Source organism: Symsagittifera roscoffensis, chromosome 4 (assembly GCF_963678635.1).
Source record: "Symsagittifera roscoffensis chromosome 4, txSymRosc1.1, whole genome shotgun sequence".
In the NCBI taxonomy this organism is placed as follows: domain Eukaryota; kingdom Metazoa; phylum Xenacoelomorpha; order Acoela; family Convolutidae; genus Symsagittifera; species Symsagittifera roscoffensis.
This window is the reverse complement of record NC_087065.1, coordinates 18,880,614-18,899,318: the sequence shown is the minus strand read 5'-3', so window position 1 is coordinate 18,899,318 and position 18,705 is coordinate 18,880,614. Positions and strand designations below refer to the sequence as shown.

Sequence of the window (18,705 nt, the reverse complement as noted above, 5' to 3'; positions counted from 1 at the left end):
TCTCGTAAGAGTTATTTTTCCATTTAGACATACTTCGCTGTCATTTAGTGTTTGCCGCGTGTTATCAGCATAATGTTTTAAAAAGAAAGAATATTTTCATTGACATAAAAGGACAGTCATATCAGCACCATTGTGTTTAACAGTGGTATATTCGTGTCAGTAAAAAAAAACCGAGAACGATTCATTTGGGTTCTCGTTTCAAACTTAAATATGAAAACCAGGCTTGAATAATCAAATAATTTTTATGCTCAATTGAATTTTTCAGCATAAAAATTGTAACGCTCTGTTCAGCATAAACTACATACATCGTACAAATTTATATAACGATTATTTGCAGGAATTTTTGCGTGAAATAGAAGAGCTTGGCGTACTATATTAGTATGCGTTTTTGGTGCAAACAGCGTATCATCCTGGCTCAGAAATTTTTTCAAACTCAAGTAAGGCCAGCTAATAAGTCCAATTAATTTTACTTATTTTTCCGATTATTTATTTATTTTTCTTATGATTTTTCTACTTTACTTATTTTTCCAACTTTACGTTATTTTTCCAATTTTTGATGAAAGTGACGGACTATTTGTGCACGGGGTGGTTTTATCTGAAAGATAATGTTGGCTTGAGCTCAAATTTAAAAAGATACAATAATTTTGATTCTTTTTTTGTAAATTTATGGCAGTTGAAATATTTCCATTTTTGCCAATTTGGAACATATAGCGATATATTTTGTGAAATTTTTCAAGCTATTAACGTGTAAGCGGATGTTTAATCCGTCCAAAGATTTCGTTCCAGATTGATCGAAACAGACTATTTGCCATATTGTTTTTGTTACTGGGTGCGAAATCGATCACTTTGTTTTTTACATGGCGTGGGGGATATTTTTCAGAAAAAATTTCATAACTTAAAAAAGAAGTTTTTTTTTGTTTTGAAAAAAACATCAAATTTTATCATAATTTTATCAAATCTTTTTGAATTATGTAATTAAAACCCTATGCTAAACTTTTAAATTTGCAAAAATTTGTAAAAAAAAAGTGTTATTTTCAAAAATTCGTAATTTTTTTAAAAAGTGGCAGCCTAAAGGCAGCCTGATAATTCAGGAATATGAATTGCTCGTAAAATCGTGCCTCAAAAAACAACACGGTAAATTCAACAGAAATTGACTCTCAAAAACATTCGATGAAAGTTTCAATTTTGGTATTTTAGTTTCAACCAAATGTTTTCATTTGCATCGAGACTGTGGGTCCAAGCTTAATCAATAGTACCAATTAGTCTCGAGAAAAAGAACGAAAATAGCCAGTGCTAAAAGCCAATCATTCAAATATGAGAACAAACTTGAATTTTTTCTTGCAGCTGGATTTTTGTTCAAAACTTGCTTTTCCTCTTTCTGTTATTTATTTTATCCTAAAAAGTAATCGAGCGTCTGAATTCCATTATGGTTTATTCTAGTTACAGAAGACCAAAAAATACAAAATTATCTATATAACCAAATTTCTTTCACTGTTTTCAATAGTTCTTTTTAACTTCGCTATTTTAATAGAATAAAACGACTTTGAAAGAGTATGAAAAATTTTCAAGTTTATAGAAACTTTCGAAAAAGTTTGATTAACACTTTTTCCTAAATCCTTCAAGTCTGTTCGAGTAATTTATTGGTCTGAAATAAATTTTAAAAATCTGACTTTACTGTATATCCTGTTTTTTTTTTAAATTAGTAATTAAGCTTTCTATAAGGAACGTTAGGAAGTTAGAAGTTAAACTGATTTTTGATTTTATTGACTTTAAGAAAATTAAACTGAAACACCGCTTAAATTGCAGTTGTTCTACTGTATTCATTGCTACAATGGCTGTTGTGAAGTTGTACGGAAAAAGTAAGTTTTCTCTCTTCTTGTTATAAACTTATGAACTTAGCAGGGATGTGTCAATTAGAACTTGCTTTGGTTTGTTATCCCAAATAGCTAAATAGCTGGCTTGTTGTTTTAGTTTTCGAAAAAGGATAAAAAACGTTTCTACTTTTTTTCGATAACAAGTTTTGATAAAAACGAAATACGAAATATACAGTCTCAAACACGCAGATTCCTTCAACTGAAAAACAACAAAATTCGGTAACCTGGGACGTTTACCAGGTACCTTAAAAGGTAGTCAAAGTTTTTAGGACATTCTCAACTTCTATTTTGTACCATCAGGTTCAGATTATAATCTTTGCAAAAATGAATTATTGTTGTACAATTAACTTGAAATCAAATAAAAAAGGGCCCGGGTTGCTACAAAGGATTAGTCATACGATCTAAAATTATTGAAGAAACGTTTATCAACAATTCCATAGAGCAAAAAAAAGTTGTAAGAAAATAGCATGCTTAGCAGTTTTTCCAAATTTGGATTTTTATGGCGAGCAATTTTTCCATTATTGGAAGTGTATGACAAGCAGTCTTAACATAGATGAAAACAAACAATTTAGGTTTAACTTGAAACAAAATTTAAAAAAAATTCACCGAAAATCTTCATTTTTGGAATATCTGTATTGTAAAAACCTTATTATACAGTTTTCATAGCTGAAAACTGTTTAATAATAATTTTTCCCTATGCAATAAAAATTCAGCTTTTGGCCAACAAACAACTCGCATTCAGCAAACATTGGCAAAGAACATGCAAAATTATTTACAAGAAATAAGAAGATACAAAAAAAAACTAAATCAGAATGTTCGTGTCCATAAAAAAGTTCCCTGCCATGTAATTTTTATGTTTTAAATTTGATTGCCACGCTTTTTTCATATACTCATTTAATGGAGTTGATTTACAATTTTTTTTTTTTTGCATTGAAAAGGTTATTTGCGGTTAAAAGACTTTTAGGTGCAATTGAAAACAAGAAACAGCTAATACACATTTTTAGAAAGCCACAAATTTAATTAGTCTTGAACAATTTTTTTAAAAAAAATTTGCTGAAGTTTTCTACTGTACTCCATCAACTTTTTCAATACTATTCTCAAAAAAATTCATAAGCTGGTTTGTTTTACCTGCATAATTTTTGGCAAAAGCGTGACTACTTAAATATTTCTTCTTTTTCTAAATTCCAGTTCACGTTAGCAGGCAAAAAAAAGATTAAATTGTAACTTTCAAAATCATATTTACTTTTAAATGCGGATACCGTTTGAAAAATTTTTTGCATGAGACTAAAATAAACTTTTGAGAAAAGGAAAAAAGAAGAGATTAAAAAAGGACTAGTAAAAAGTTAAAAGAAATTGTACCGGTTATACGAGAGAAAGATGGTAGGTTGAACTGGGTGTCCCACTCTTTAACCCCACTTTATTTAATTCCAATTTCTACATCTTTTTTATAACCCCATAACAAGATAACCCCACACTAATTTAACACCCCTTTCAAACTAAGTCCTTTTTAATGAACTTTGAATAAAATTTGAGTACAAAACAAATTACGAATTTGCATTAGCACCTAAAATTTTACCCTCTCTGGCTTTCGAAAAAAAAGAAGAAAATAGCAAACGCGTATCATAAAAAAATTGATGAAATTCAAAAAGTATGCGATCGCGCCATGAAAGTGTTGGAAAAAAATTGCAAAAATTGACGAGGAAATTAGAAAAAATTGAAAAATGGCTCTGCCTCTATTTTGGATTTAATTACTTAAAAAGACTCGTCCCGAATCTAGAAGTTTTTTCCCTTTCACTATGGAGCCAAAGAGATGTGGTAACATCTGTTTTTTTGTCAAGAACAACAAACGCTCTAGAGCGCTGGCATCATGACATACAACCATATGTTAGTGGCTCACACCTCAGTATTTGTAAAGTAATCACAAGCTTGCATAAAGAAGCCTCCCTTCAAAAACCTAAACTTTTAAACGCTTCGAGCGGGCACCAGTTTACAAAACAGAAAATGTACCGATTCCTAAACAAAAAAATTCAGAATTTTATGCAGGCTTACGAAGAGAAAACTGATTTATATTTCTTTTGCGCGATGGCGAACTCAATCTAAACATTTATCCTTTGTATAAAAAAATCAAAATTAAAATAATGTTTTTCAAATTTTTTGAGAAAATAGGTTTCCTTGCAGCCTCCCGGTGACTTGAAAAAAACGCGTTGGTTTGACTCGTGTTGGAAAAATGCCTTCTTTAGCAATTTATTCCCAAATTATTTTTTCCTTTACTGTGACGCTAAGTTGGGACTAGGGGCTGGTAAACCCTTTAGATGATTTGGAAATTTTGATAAAATTTACTTTAAAATTAGCTGAATTTGAAAAAAAAACTCAAATTTTTTTGATCAATGTTTTGGTCACAACTAGTTTTCATTCAATATTTCATTTAATTCTAGCCAAATATTTTTTTGTTAGCAAGATTATTTTCGAGATCAAATTCAAGTTTGTAGAAGTCTAATCATTTTTGGTTATTAATTTGAATCATGCCGATCAGATTAGTTTTCAAATTCATATCAAAGTATAGGCAAGGTCATTCCTGTTCAAATCTTAACCGCATTTAGCAGCTTGCAAGTTATTTTCTTTTGTTTTGCAAAAATTTTACCCACGCTATGGTTCGGAATTCCTTTCATGTAAGTTTCACTTTGATTCTAACAATTGGTATTAAAAAGGGGTTAAGTTGTAGGGGATTATCTGATTCTGGTGTTATAGGAGAGGGGTTAAGAAAAAGGATGTTAAATACGCGGGGTGATAATCTTGGGAACCGTTAAACAGATGCACAATCTGAAACTCTTCCGCAAAATGACAACGCTATTATTTTGAAGTCCAACATTTATAATTTTAAAGTCAGTGCGTGAAGGTATCAATTTCATTGATTATAGCGGGTCATATAGCAAGGAAAAAATCATCAATTAGGACGCACAGTGTTTTATTTTAACCTCTTATGGTATTGAAGTGCAAAGAGAATAGAGAAGTATCAAAAATTTTAAACTTTTTCTTTTTTTTTGCCAGGGTTGTTGGACGAAATTGGACAAGCCAAGCTGACCATTCATCAATAGCGTTCATCATAAGCTTATGCACATACATGCAAGGACCAGGGTCGTGCGCTTTTGATGCTAGGATCGTTAACGCACATGTACACACAGCGACGCACTTTTGTTAAAAAAACAATGATGCTGTTTTAGTGTCCAAGTTGTTATGAAACTTCTCGTTTTAAGCATTTAACGACAATTCTAATTCACATCTACTGAGTTGGTTCAAATCTAGAAAAAGATTATTTAGAGGAGAGCCAAAAATAAGAGATACCTGCTTCTAAAATTCTGATGTTATTTTGTAATGAGCTTTCTTTTATTCCCTTCTGATTTTCACTGCATTTTTCATACAGCGAACTTCTGTATGTTTTCCGCCTCAAAGCAGTTCCTTAGTTTGTGCGCTTCGTTTTGTACTTCCTAGATTTTTTATGGTGTTGTACGCTCTTGTAAGTTCTTGTTTTTTGTAGCACTTGTTTGTAGGTTCTTGTAAGATAGCCAAAGCTTAGTTAACTTTAAATAAATAACCTTCGGGTTATGCCTATGGCCGGTTAAAAATAAAAAATGATTCGACACCGCCCGACCTTTTGGACTCTGTTCGACCCATGACCCGACCCTATTCCACCCATGACTCGACCTTTTTCAACTCAATCGACCCTGTTTGACTCATGATTCTACCCTGTTCGATACATGACTCAATTTTATTCAGAGCCTTCGTTTAACCAAAGCCTTTCGTTTAACCAAAGCCTTCGTTTGCGACGAAAATCAGTCATCCTTCGACAGTTTCTGTCAAATCTTGAGTCGATCACCTCAGCCCGTGTGTGTGACAGCTACCAATCTAAATTTAATTAATTTTGACATTTCAAAGTGGATTGGTATTGTAACTTATATAGAGTATTTTTTGATCACTTGTAATTTTTGTCTTAAGTTTTGGTGTTTCAGTTTCTATGTGCTACGGAGTTGCAGTAGTTGTCTTATCGTTGGCTTCATTGAGTTGGTGCTCACGATTGCCTGGCGACGGACTTCCAGGTCATTGTGGCAACCCTACTGATGTAGAAGCATCCATGAGTGAGAAATTCTAATGAATTTAATTTAAATTTAACTTTATTTGTATTCGAATGGTTTCTATAACCGTATACGCTGGAGCCCTTCAAGCTTATAAAAAAATAAAGCCATCGGACCTTTTTCAAAACTCTCTTTTGGGCAAGAATGTAAGTTTCTAATTGCAGTAAGTTAATTAGTCAAGTAAATTTTACACGAATTACTGAAAATTCAAAGCTAATCATGTGAAGAGTGTCAATCATCAATTTTTGTATGAAGTTAAAGGAGCTTGATAATAAAAAAATGTTTTTTCTTCTATAAATTTCTGCGACTTGTTAAATCAAAATTTACAGAATGTACTCATCTCAACCACAAAAACTGATTTTCACTATTCTCAGAACTTTTTGTTCCGAAAGAAGGTGTGGGTTTTTCAGACAATTTTGACTTCTAATTAGTCACATTTCACTCAATTTTTTGTTTTCAGCCCGCACTAGAGTTTCAGGGATAATAATCGATTATACTAAAAATAATACAATAAATGACCTTCCGTGTCAGACAATTGGATACACTTTCTTATAAACATTTTAGTGCTAAAGTGAAACCGGAACAAAGTGGGAGCAATTTTATCTTCGAGTGTGATATATTCGTTTTTTTGTTCTCCACGCAAAATCAGGAACAGCTGCTATATCATTGAAAATGGTCAATCGGTATATCATATTAATGCCCTTTTAGTCGTCCGTCATTCGAACGAGACAAAAAACTTCGTAATAATTTTCCCAGTGGTAATAATAGTGTGCCAAATAATTAGTTTTAGTCTAATTTCGAGCTTCCGTTAGCGATGACACAAAAGAAAAAAACAAAAGAAAAAACTTCCAAGAAATATATAAACCTAATTTTAGAAAATTTGTATGGTTTTTTATTTTGTTTTTGTTTGTTTTTCATTTTCGGTGATATTTCTTTTCAATTTTTCAATGTGATACTGTCCAGGCCCGGATCTAAGAATCTATCAAGAAGGAAGGTGGGAGTTTCAAACAAATTTTGGAAATTTTCTCGACTTTTTTTTAGTTTGAGCAAATTGATTTTCTGAGCTCTCCCAAACCACTATAAAGACCTCAGTTTGACCAAATGTTCTTCTCCGCACGCAAATTTTTCAAAAAGGCCAAAAATGCGTTTTCAGGCACTTTTTGGAAAAAAAAGACCAAAAAATGTGTTTTTTTAGCACATGCTTCCCCCCTCAAAATTAATATTTATTGGCGCCAGAGGCGCCTTTAGAAAAAATTTAGGGTCCGTTAGCCAAAAATTGATATCTCTCAAAACAGTACAAAGAGGGAACCCGTTGGATTGGCAGGGTCGAATTCTTGATAGGGGGAGTGCCCCCCTAAATCCGCTACCGATTTTGTCTTTTGTTTTTTTTTATCATTGAGTCCTCATGCAAAAATGGACAAAACTTTCGAAGCGCAAAACTTTTTTTATAGTTGAGTGTTTTTTTTGCGTTTAAAAAAATTAAAGTTTTCACCTGCTGGCAGCACAAGTTGAGCAATAAGGCTAAAAGGAAAACACATATGGAAACAAGATAGTCAAACAGTTTCTAAGCATTTCCATGCGTAGAGCAAATTTCCATGCGTAGAGCAAAAGGGTCGATGAATAAGTAATTTTCATAAACAAAATAAACGTGTTGTTAGCTTTTCTGAGTCTTGTTATTTTTTAAATAGCTGCCTGATTTGCTTGCGCTCAAACCAAAATGTCAAAGATTCTGGTTCCTCAAAACTTTTGAGTCAGTCAGACAGTCGAGATTTTGAAGCATAGTGCATATTAGAAACACCTAGAGACCAGCCTAAAGTTGATATAAGGGTTGGAAATTGGCAAAGCTCTAAGTGTATGCTAAAATTTTTAAAACTCTGAAGAGCCTTTAGTATTTTTTATCTTGGTAAAACTAAAAACTGTAAAATTAGCCACTCGAGACTACCTTATACAAGAAAAAAAAACTTTTGACTGATAAAAAAACAGTTGTGCGCTTCGACCTTCAGAGATTCGACCCCCTGCCAATCCAAACGGTCCCCCAATTTACTATTTTGAGAGATATCCATTTTTGGCTGACGGACCCTGAAACTTTTCTGAAGGCGCCTTCGACACTAATATATACTAATTTCGAGGGAGAAGCGTGTGCATCCCCCCATTAAGTTCACTACTGATACCGTCTATCTTTGTTTTTTTGTTATCATTGAATCCTCACACAAAAATGGACAAAACTTTTGAAGCGCATAACTAATTTTTTTCTGAGCAAATGTTTTTTTTTCGTATGTAAGGTGGTCTTCAATGGCTTAGTATGCAGTTTTGTTTTTAGTTTTTTCAAGACTTTTGCTGTTTCCCAACAACCATGGTTTGTACATTATATCATTTTAGGCTGGTCTCATATGTTTCTAGTATCCACTATGCTTCAAGATCTCGACTGTCTCACTGACCCAAAAGTTTTGAGGAACCAGAGCTTTTGTCATTTGTGTTTGAGCGCAAGAAAATCAGAAAGCGAATAATGACACGAAAGAAAAAACTAACAACACGCTTTTTTGTTTTATGAAAATTACTTGTTCATCGAATCTTTCTTATAGAAATTTGCATTGGATCTGCTCTACTTACGGAAATGTTTAGAAACTGTTTGATTAATTTCTTTCCCTGTGTTTTTCTCTTAGCCTTTTCGGTCAATCCGGGCTACCAGCAGGTGAATATTTTAATTTTTGCCTTAAAGGTAAAATGTAAAGTATTATCTGTTTCCAGTTTCTTTCTGAGCCCACAAATTTGAAATTGGTACGCCAGTCCATTTTTTAGCGCCTGCAAAATGGTGTCAGTGCATGGACAAAGATCCGGGGTGGACTTATGAATGCTGCAATGAAAATATTCATCCGTACTCCACAAGTGGCTGTTTTGACGACATAGACGTGGACAGACAAATGTGCAAGAATTATATTTCACAGCAAAAAGCGTGCGCTGAAAAGGCAGAAGGCACAGGAGGAGGGGGAGGAGGGGGAGGAGGACCAGGCGGAGTAGACGGATCGTGTTTTTGAACCATTGTTTCTTTTTATACACGATTAACTTAAAAGTTCTAGCTCGGCAAAATTTGCTCATTTCTGTTCATGTTGGCGTCGAATATAACATTTTCCCGAGAGGAGAGGGATTCGAAAACTTGTCGAGAGATTTTAAATCCAAACCAACCAAAGTATTTTCCGAGCTCTCCTGAAAGACAATGAAGACCAAAATATAATTTAAAAGGACAAAATGGTGTTTAAGTGCTTTTTTGAGAAGTTTTGATCAATTTTTTTTATATCGAGTTGGTCGAGCAAGAAAAATGAATGTTAATTCTGGTGGCCAGAGTAGCGAACCCTCGAGGGAGTGAGAAAAGCGTCAGCTAGCCCCCAAATTTGCGATTGGCCGATTGGTTACCCCTTAACTTTCCGAACTATCCAATTGGTTTTTCGCAATCAAAACTTTTAGCAGCTGGCTAATATAAATTTATTCCAATAGCTACAATCGATACATATTGATTGTTACCCTATCATTAAAAGTGACAGGGGCGGATCTAGGATTTTCTAAAGAGATTTTCGAAAAGAAAATCAAAAATTTTGTTCACCTTTTTTTAAGTCAATCAAATTAATTTTTCGAGCTCTCCAAATCACAATAAAGACTCTATTTTGACCACATTTCATGCTTTTTTTCGGCACGCCCTCTCCACCTCAAAATTAGTATACACTGGCACCTAAGGCACCTTTAGAATAGTTTTAGGTCTCGTCATCAAAAATGGATATCTCAAACAGTACAAAAGGGACCCTGAGAAGAAAAGAAAACGTACCACCCCCCCCCCATCAACCCCCCCATCAACCCCACCCCCATCAACCCCCCCCCCTTAAATATCCGCTACTGAGTAATGATTTGAGGAAACGCCCCAAAAAAGTTTTTTGTACACGGTTTTTAAGTCCTGCAAATTAGAAATTTTGAGAAAATAGCAAAATATTATGAATTGATTCTAAAAAAAAGAGCAATTAAGAAATTTATTTATTTAACCAAAAACTTGATACCAGGAGTTGGAAGATGCTGCCTGGCCAAATGGCTAATTTTATATCCTTTTGTGCGATCGATTGTCATTCGGAGACCGAAGTACGGCTTAAGTTTCAGTTCATAGCTTTATTTGTTACTTCGAATTGCTTCTGCAAGAAAGGGTGGGCAAAGAGTTGCAAAGGTATAGAAAGACACCAAAACAGAAAAAAGTGAAAACTCTGAATCAAACTCACGTCGTGTATTTTAATTGAGTTAATTTAAATAAACTAATGTTTTATTACAATTTGATTATCAGTAGAATATACATTATAATAGTATGTTATATCATTTTGTAAAAAGGAATTGATTGATAGATTTCATGATTGATGAAAATATTTAAATTCAGTGGGTTAAAACAGTATATAAACATCATTTTTTGTGTCTTTACAACTTTTTATCACTTTTTATTACAAAATTCTTTCGGAAATTTTCGACCAAAAAATCGCGTTTTTTCGGCGCTCCCCCCCCCCCCCCTCAAAATTAGTATATATTTTTCCCAAATGCTCCTTTAGAAAAATTTTAATGTCTGTCAGCCAAAAATGGATATTTCAAAATAGTACAAAGGGGGACCCTTTGGGTCGGCAGGGGGTCGAATCCCTGAGGGAAAAGGTAACGTCCGCCCCCCCCCCCTAAGTCTGCTACTGATTCCAGGGACGAGTTTTTTGGTACCTTTACATCCTAATTACTCAACAACGATCAGGTGAAAAACAAAAATCGTCGTGCTTAAAAAAATGCTCCAGCATTCAAGAAGTTTTTTATCAGGTTTAAAGCGAGCATCGATCTGTTTATACGTCTATCCCGCACCGAGCGCCCATGGATCTTAATCAATTATTTTGTCATTATATCGTCAGTATCTATAAAATTACAAAATAATCGATTATAATCCATCAAAAATGGATTATAACCCTTATGTTTTTTATGTTAATATAATCCATTATATTCGATTATAATCCTAATATTTTTTATGTCAATATAATCCATTATAATCAATTTTAATCAAATATAATGGCTATTTTTGAAAAGTTGAGTTAAAACTTACAATTTTTTTCAAAGTTATCGTTATTGCAGTTGCTCAATTTTGTGTTCCATAAATTGCTGCAATTAACATAAGATTTTATATTTTTTGTCTCATTTTTTTACTGTTTTTTCACCACAGCCACCGTTCGTAGGTGAGGTACTACATATAACTCTGTAGGGGAAAGGCTCTTTTCATTTCCCCCAAATTTAAAACTTTCAGTTTTTTCAGTTGTATTACGTGTTATTAGGGCTGAGTGCTTGATGTTACGATTTAAGGTATGTTACAATTTTACGATTTAAAATTTAGTTTGTTCGCCATGCAAATTTTCATTATGTTATGACAAAGTGGTTTTTCAAAAGTGAAACTCAAATGTGATGGGGAGTGGAAAAGAGCAGGGGGAATTATTTAATGGTAAAATGGGAGGGAGGGAGCGGGGGATAAGGATTGACCGCATCCTCCATACTTTCCCCCTTTAGTTGGAGGGGTTGGGGGGGGGGGGGTTGTTCTGGGGGTAAACTGTAAACATGGGGGAAAATACATGATTTTTAGTAAAAAAAAACGTGGCATAAATTTTGCAAATTTCTCGCAAAGTTTGCAAAATTACTGCAAAATTGTTACAATTTAGTTCTAAAAAGAAAAGGGATTATAATCGATTATAATGGGTTGTACTGTTTTTTTTTTACTTTAAAAAATCGAATATAATGGATTATCTAGGCAAAAACAATCAATTTTAGTGCCAAAAGTTATGGATTATGATTGAGTATAACGGATTATAATGGGTTTTTATTGTCTGGGAAGTCCATTATAATCGTTTAGAATCCATGGGAGGTAGGTGCAGGATAGCACTTGATACGCTCCACGGGACTTGATCAGCGAGCGATGTAACTTCAATGCTGCATGAAACACAAGTCGAATTTACAAAAAAATCTCAAAAGTTAAACGTCGCTTCATTAAACAAAAAGCAAAGGTACGGATGTAATGAAACTTGACATTTGATGTAATGAAAAATATATCAAAACCAATTCCAAATCAAAACAAGACTGCTCGTACCAGGGCGGAGCCCTAAAATTTCCGATTACTTAATGTCTATGGAGCAGTAATAACATGAAAAATTCAATGTAATAAAACAAAATGAAAAAAGAAACGAATTCTATCCACATGCAATAAAAAAATCTACCCACACGCCATACGAAGTAGAGAGATATATTTCGATCCTTGCAACAAATCAATCATAATAAATAAGCTTGCATCACCAATTTGGAACATTCTAATTTTTTTTGAAAGTTAACAGTAGAGGTTTTCTCAGTTTATAAACTTGCTGTAGTTTTTTTCATCCAACTTTCAAAGAAAGTGACGGAAAAATTTATACTCAGTTGGTTTTTAACGGACAATTTTTGAGAAAATTTTTTATCTCATTCGGAAAATCATTCATTGTCTTGAACTCAAATTCAACAAAAAATATTTCACCTGTGCTTATGTTTCGTAAACTTATGGGTTAATAAAAATGCCAATTTTACCAATTTGAGACCATTAACGCGCGATATACTTTGTGCTCTTAACGCATAAGCGGAAGTTTAAACCGTGTTAGAAGTTGTTCCAAAATAATTTAAGGCATGCTACTTGGACTAATTAGCACTTTGCCAAATGCAAAATATATCACATTGTACTTTACATAGAGTGCGGGGTGATGATTATCAAAAAAAGTACTTGGAGGTTTGTTCATTTTTAGAAAAAAAATCATTCTTTTTTGTAAAGCAAACAGTACTCCACAGACTTTTAAGTGCAATGATAACATTGAGGGCTTCGCCTTGATACGAGCAGTTTCGACTAAGTTTCGCACAGGATGTGTTTCTCATTTTATGTTGAAAAAATAGCAGCATTCTTCGCATGGTTCTCTTTTAGATCATAAGGATTAAACTAAGTTTTACTAGCAGATCTCAATGTTTGTTAACTGAATGTTCACGCAATTATTAACATGCCAAAAGAAAACGAGCCTTAAAGGCTTAACGAGCAATAATGAGCCTTTATAAAAACAATATATAAACAATCATGAGTTTTGCGTTCAAACTGATATCGAAAAGATCAAGACTGTTCATATCAGGTCCATGTTCTCAGTGTTCCGACAGCTTGTTAAAACTTGTAAAGTAGTGTTCAGGTTGAAAAACTTTATGATTTTTTGTACGTTTAATTTTGAAATTTATCCCCCACACGCTATGTTAAGAAGAAAGGAATATATTTTGCACATAGCAAAGTTTTAACTAGTCCAAATAGCGTGGATCATTTAATTTCGGAACAATTTGAAACAAGGATTACGTCTTCGCTAACGCGTTAATAGCACGAACTATATTGCGCGTTAATTGTCCCAAATTAGCCAAATTGGCAATATCTAGTTCTCCGTGACTTCACAAAAATTATCACAGACCGGGCGGATCTATGATTTTCTCGAGAGGGGGGAAGGGGAAGGCAGATATTCGAGAAAAAAAAAATCAAAAATTGTTAGACCTTTTTTTAGGTCGACCAAATATTGAATTTCCGATCACAATAAGAACCTTATAAAGACCTTATTTTAACAAAAATTTTAACGCGGCAGGCAAATTTTTGAAAAGAAACAGGTCAAAAATGTATACTAGCGCGTTTTTTTGGAACCTAAATTTTTGACATAAATTTTGCTTTTAGAAAATTTTTATGGTTAGTCGGCCGAAAATGGATGCAGGAAAAAAATACCATGTCAAATCCTTTAGGGGTCGTCCGCCTCACTTGCCTCATTCCTTTACTCGGACACTGATCACAGCTGGAATATATTTGTTTCAATTTTGAGCTCAGGACAACAATGCTTTTTGGCTGACGGTAAAAGAATCCGTCAAAAAAGCTAGTTACCAAGTCAAAGTTTGCCTGGAGAAAAAAATCACCCCGAGCACAAGTTTTCCGTCACTTTCGCCGAAAAGGTTGTCAGACTATCTCACGTGTCTTTTTTTATGTATTCAGGCCTGGTATTTTTGGTTTGTTTTCAGAAAATCCGCCCCTCTCGAGAAAATCCTAGCTCCGACACTGGGTGAGATAGACGAAGTTTGCAGAAACACATCTGAACATATTAGTTGGCTTTCCTTAATCAAAACTCTGTATATCTACCAAATCACATTACATCATTTATCACCTACAAATCTCATTGCTTAGCGAGTAAGATTTTTTATTTTCGACTTTGAGATTAGCTATAAGCACGAGACGAAAGTGGCGCATGCAACCCCCAGAATTTGCGACAAATGAGCATTCAAGTTTTGTACACAAAACCACGGAAAGAATATATAAATCAAAACTAATAAATTCAGTTACAAATGGTCCAATAATTACAAAATTCACAAATAATTAGTTAAGCAAATTTTCGTGTTCGCTTTATAATCAAATAACACTGTTTCGGCTGTTGTATGCGTTCTGTTGGATGTCCACGAAATCTCCTCTAGCTACAGAAAGAGTTCGGTCGTCGACGGTTCTGAAACATTTATAGTTGATATAATGAACCTTAATTTGTTCATTAGTATGTTAAAAAGCAAAAATGTGTATATTGAAACTAAACTCTATTCCTATTTATCAATATTTCAGTGCAGGCTTAGTTCATTAACATGTGAACACGTTTTTTGAAATTGGAATAAGTTTAGACCTTTGTCACAAAGGACAAAATCGTTTTTACAGCAACATTTGAACATGGCTAACATAAACGCTCTTTTTCATTCCTTCAACCCCGCATCAAAACCTGCAAAAACGAAAAAGAAACGTGAAATGATGACTCACAAGTTGCGTCTGGACCCTCCATGAGTCATCTCGAGGGCATTGACGACGGAGAACCTCTCGTTGTGTTTGTGCAGTTGGTGGGGGTCTTGGACAAAGAATTTCTCGGCCACGAAGATGAGCATGAAAATGAGTAATATCTGGGCCACTATCACTCCCAGGGGAATATAGGATGTATACTGGTCTGAAAACAAACCAAAATTACCAGGCCTGAATACACGAAAGAAGACACGTGAAATAGTCTGACAATCTGTTTAAAAAAAAAGATATTAATATGATTGATTGTAGAACTAGTTACCCTTAAATAATACAGTAAATTAACCCTCACATGGTTCAAATAAAGAAACAGTTGCGCTTTCGGTTCAATGACCTTTTACCTTATGGTAATACCAATACACATGTTCTTCTCATTAAGCATGAAATATCTCTTTGACACAATAAGGTGTCGCTTATCATACCTTTGACCTTGAGCATAAAGGAGGCGGATATCTCTGTGCCGTCGAAGCTGGTGGCATTGCAGAAGTACTCTGCCCGGTCGAAATGCTCCAAACCCCTCAACACCAGAGTGTCCGGCTGCCCGGTCGTCTTGTTGTACTTGAAGTCGTAGTACCTAACAACAGTGCTCACCAATTTTAAGTAAAAAACAAGTTTGAATAAGCCTTTGCCCCTGAATTGCACGGATATTCACATTGCTTTAAAAAAAATTTGAGAATTTTTTTTCTTACCATTGGTTAAAAAATGGTTGAGAATAATGTATTTGAGCCAAAAAAACGATGCCCAAATTTTTCATTTTAAGCTGTGTGATTTCAATTAGAAGCGAGTTTGGCAATTTGCTCATCATTTTAATCACTCTATCCGCTAAGGTTATGTAATTGTGCACATAAGTTGACAAAAAATTTTCAGCTATTCATACAATTCCCATACTATGACCTATAATCGCCCCCTATACGTTTTGAATGGGGGTCATATATGGAAGTCAACCCGTGTATCTAATCGCCTTCCCCATTTCCCGCCGAAAACCGACACCGATTGTGTTACCTGAGTTCGTCGTTCCTGTTGGTAGACCTGGGTTCGTTCCTGTTCCCACTGAGAGTCTTGTTGCCCTTGCCCCACTTGATGGTGTAGTATGGACCCCCCGCGACCACACAGGGGATCTCCATGTCCTCATCCGTGAACCCCTTCAGACTCCTCTCCATCTTCTCACGCTCGAACTTGATTGGGTCTAAATATAATCTTATGCTAATGTTTTCAGATCAGAAATTGATAAACTATTGAAAAAAGACACTAGGCTTTAAACATTTCAAGACCATAGAAAAAAAATTCGTGAAGTAAGGCGAATGCTGGAAAATTAAAGTACAGCAGTACATAGTTATTAAACAATTTGCTTAATGGTGCCCCAGGTAGTTATTAATCAAATAAAAAATTATAAGCTAAGCATTGAAATATCGGATTGTTTTTTTATAGATGTAGAAAAAACTTCTATTGATTACTTATGAAATTATAACTTGATAGTTTTACTCACATTTGACTACTGCATGTGTGCGCTGGGTTTGCATGTCCTTCTCGTAGCAGTACTGGAACTCACACCAGAAGATGCCGGTGATCTTGATCAGGTCTCTGTCCAGCCTAGTGATGACGTCATCGCCCTGGCCGAAGAAGAAGTCCTCCTCAATGCGTCTCTGTCTGTTCCGTTTGTCCCAGTAGTAGTTGGATCCCTCCGGCTCACTGTAGATCCACAGACGACGTCCACTGTTCTCAACTCTACCACAGCAAAAAAAAATAAAACTTTTTTGTAAAAAGTGCCAGGTTATTTCCCTGGTAAGTTATGTTTATTTCAATTTTTTTGAAGTTTGTTAAAATACGGATGTTTTAACTCAGCTTCAATTCCAATATAATAGCTCTATATCGAAACTTTTCCAAAAATGATATATTTTGTCACCTGGAACGTTTTCAAAACCAAAGAATAGAGTACGTAGTAAGTGAGAATATGAACATGTCCAATGATTCGACTCCTACAATCTTTCCAAGAGTGTGATGATCTTTTTAACGAGTTCTCACAATCCACAACTTACACAACATTTGGGATCTGGGTGGCCGGACGTCTGTTGTTGAATGCACTCTCCATAGCAGCCGGGTCATTCGGGTTCACCCACATGTTCTCCCTGGACGCATACCACTCTATCTTGGTCTCCTTGCAGCCAGTCTTCTGCAGATCCAGGGGAATGTTGTTCATCCCACTGCTCCTGTCCCAGTCCAGCCAGGAGACATTGCAGAACAGTCCCACCCTTTCCTTGTCCCGGTCTATCTGGGCAATCTTGGGGTCCACCGACATTCGAGGCACTACACAATAAAACCAGCTTATCAAACAGATTCAACCAGATTTATAAATGATGAAACTGGAGCTGTTATAATTTACTGGTCGGCTCATATCTTAAACAATTTTACACGAACGAGGAATTTTTTATTTCAAAAAAAGATCATCTCTAGTTCGTAGAATAAGTTGAGCTAAAAGTGTGTCAGGTAATTATTCCCCTGGTATATCAGGTATATCAATGTTTATCAGGATATTTTGCTTGTGACCAGCTTCCTTTTATTAGAAACTACCTTATCATTCAGAAAAAAATACAATTATCAATTTTGAGGTAGTTACTCGGATTGCTGTGAAAAGAGTGTTTGTTCATAATCTTTTGACTCACCTAGTCTAATTTCGGCAATTGGACTTTCAAATCCCCCATAAGTAGATCCCTTATTGATGATGCACTTATACTTTCCCATATCTTCATACATCGCATTGCGAATCTCAATCGTGCTCGAGTTAGTAACGATTCGGTCCGCCTCGCTCCTGGCATATGTCACGAATATCCTTCGTCTGTCTTCGTAGAACGGTTTGAACTCGGGTGCTATGTTCGAACTCGTTGGAGCTATTCTTGGCTTGGCGAATAGCCACTCAATTTCAATTCGAATCGGCTCGTTTAGCCGGCCCATTTCCTGGTAAAATGCGCATGTCAGCGTCACCCGAGAATTTATTTCTCCCAAGTAGGACGCCGGCGTCTCCCGAAACGCTGCAAAAACATCCGGGATAAAAAAATTCCCAATGAATAATGAAAACAAAAACAGATATCTTTGCATTTTAATTTTCAAAAAAATTCTTATTTAGTTTATAGTTTTCGAATAATTATTTTGCGTTTTGTTTTTGTGCATTTATGTTCAGCTCAGTCAATGATTAATGTGATTGAACGCTGGTCAAAATACGTTGTTTGTACAATTGGTACATTACCAAATGTCTGTATTGTTGTTGAGAGCAAAATAGTTTCTACGTTAATTCGTTTCTCGTATTGAAAATGAATGATTAATCAAACATCTCAAACTACTGTAATTTTTGAGTCCAAAACAGGTTAAAATGGCGTCCTACCAGTCAATTTTACGAGAGGCTATTTCTAGTCATAAGAAGCCGTCCCAGCCAATGCCAATCTCAATTTATTTCAAAATGGTGTTGAGGGGCTTTCGAATACATGGATTTTAGGATTTTATCAATGTAACAAACGAGCAAATATTTTATTTTGTTTATTTTTAACCTGAAGAATCAATATTTACGCGGTACTCATTTGACAACCCGCCTTTGACTACAAAAGGAACTATTGCCACCACGTACAAAAGTTTTCCAAAAAATTAAAGGGGAAAAGACTTTCACTTATCTACTAGAAATATGTTCAGGGGCGGATTTAGGGGGGGGGGGACGTTCCTCCTTTCTGGGATTCGACCCCCTGCCGACCCAAAAGGTCCCCCGTTTATACTATTTTGAGATATCCATTTTTGGCGACGGACCCTAAAAATTTTC

General features: G+C 34.9%; 1 protein-coding gene and 1 long non-coding RNA gene across 2 annotated transcripts; one reads left to right on the top strand and one right to left on the bottom strand.

Moving 5' to 3' along the window:
* The first annotated feature begins 1,839 nt into the window (after window positions 1-1,839).
* Window positions 1,840-8,967, top strand: LOC134843657 (uncharacterized). Its single transcript, XR_010162607.1, has 3 exons — window positions 1,840-1,859; window positions 5,882-6,007; window positions 8,804-8,967. It is a non-coding gene; the product is annotated as an uncharacterized LOC134843657 (long non-coding RNA).
* Window positions 8,968-14,217: 5,250 nt separating this feature from the next.
* LOC134844065 (uncharacterized) lies at window positions 14,218-18,115 on the bottom strand. The gene is made up of 7 exons (XM_063860536.1): window positions 17,564-18,115; window positions 16,940-17,207; window positions 16,390-16,628; window positions 15,906-16,089; window positions 15,326-15,477; window positions 14,871-15,051; window positions 14,218-14,571 (listed from the first exon to the last, which is right to left on the bottom strand). The coding sequence occupies exons 1-7, from the start codon at window positions 17,994-17,996 to the stop codon at window positions 14,481-14,483; spliced, it is 1,548 nt and encodes a 515-aa protein (XP_063716606.1). The 5' UTR covers window positions 17,997-18,115; the 3' UTR covers window positions 14,218-14,480.
* Between the last annotated feature and the right edge of the window lie 590 nt (window positions 18,116-18,705).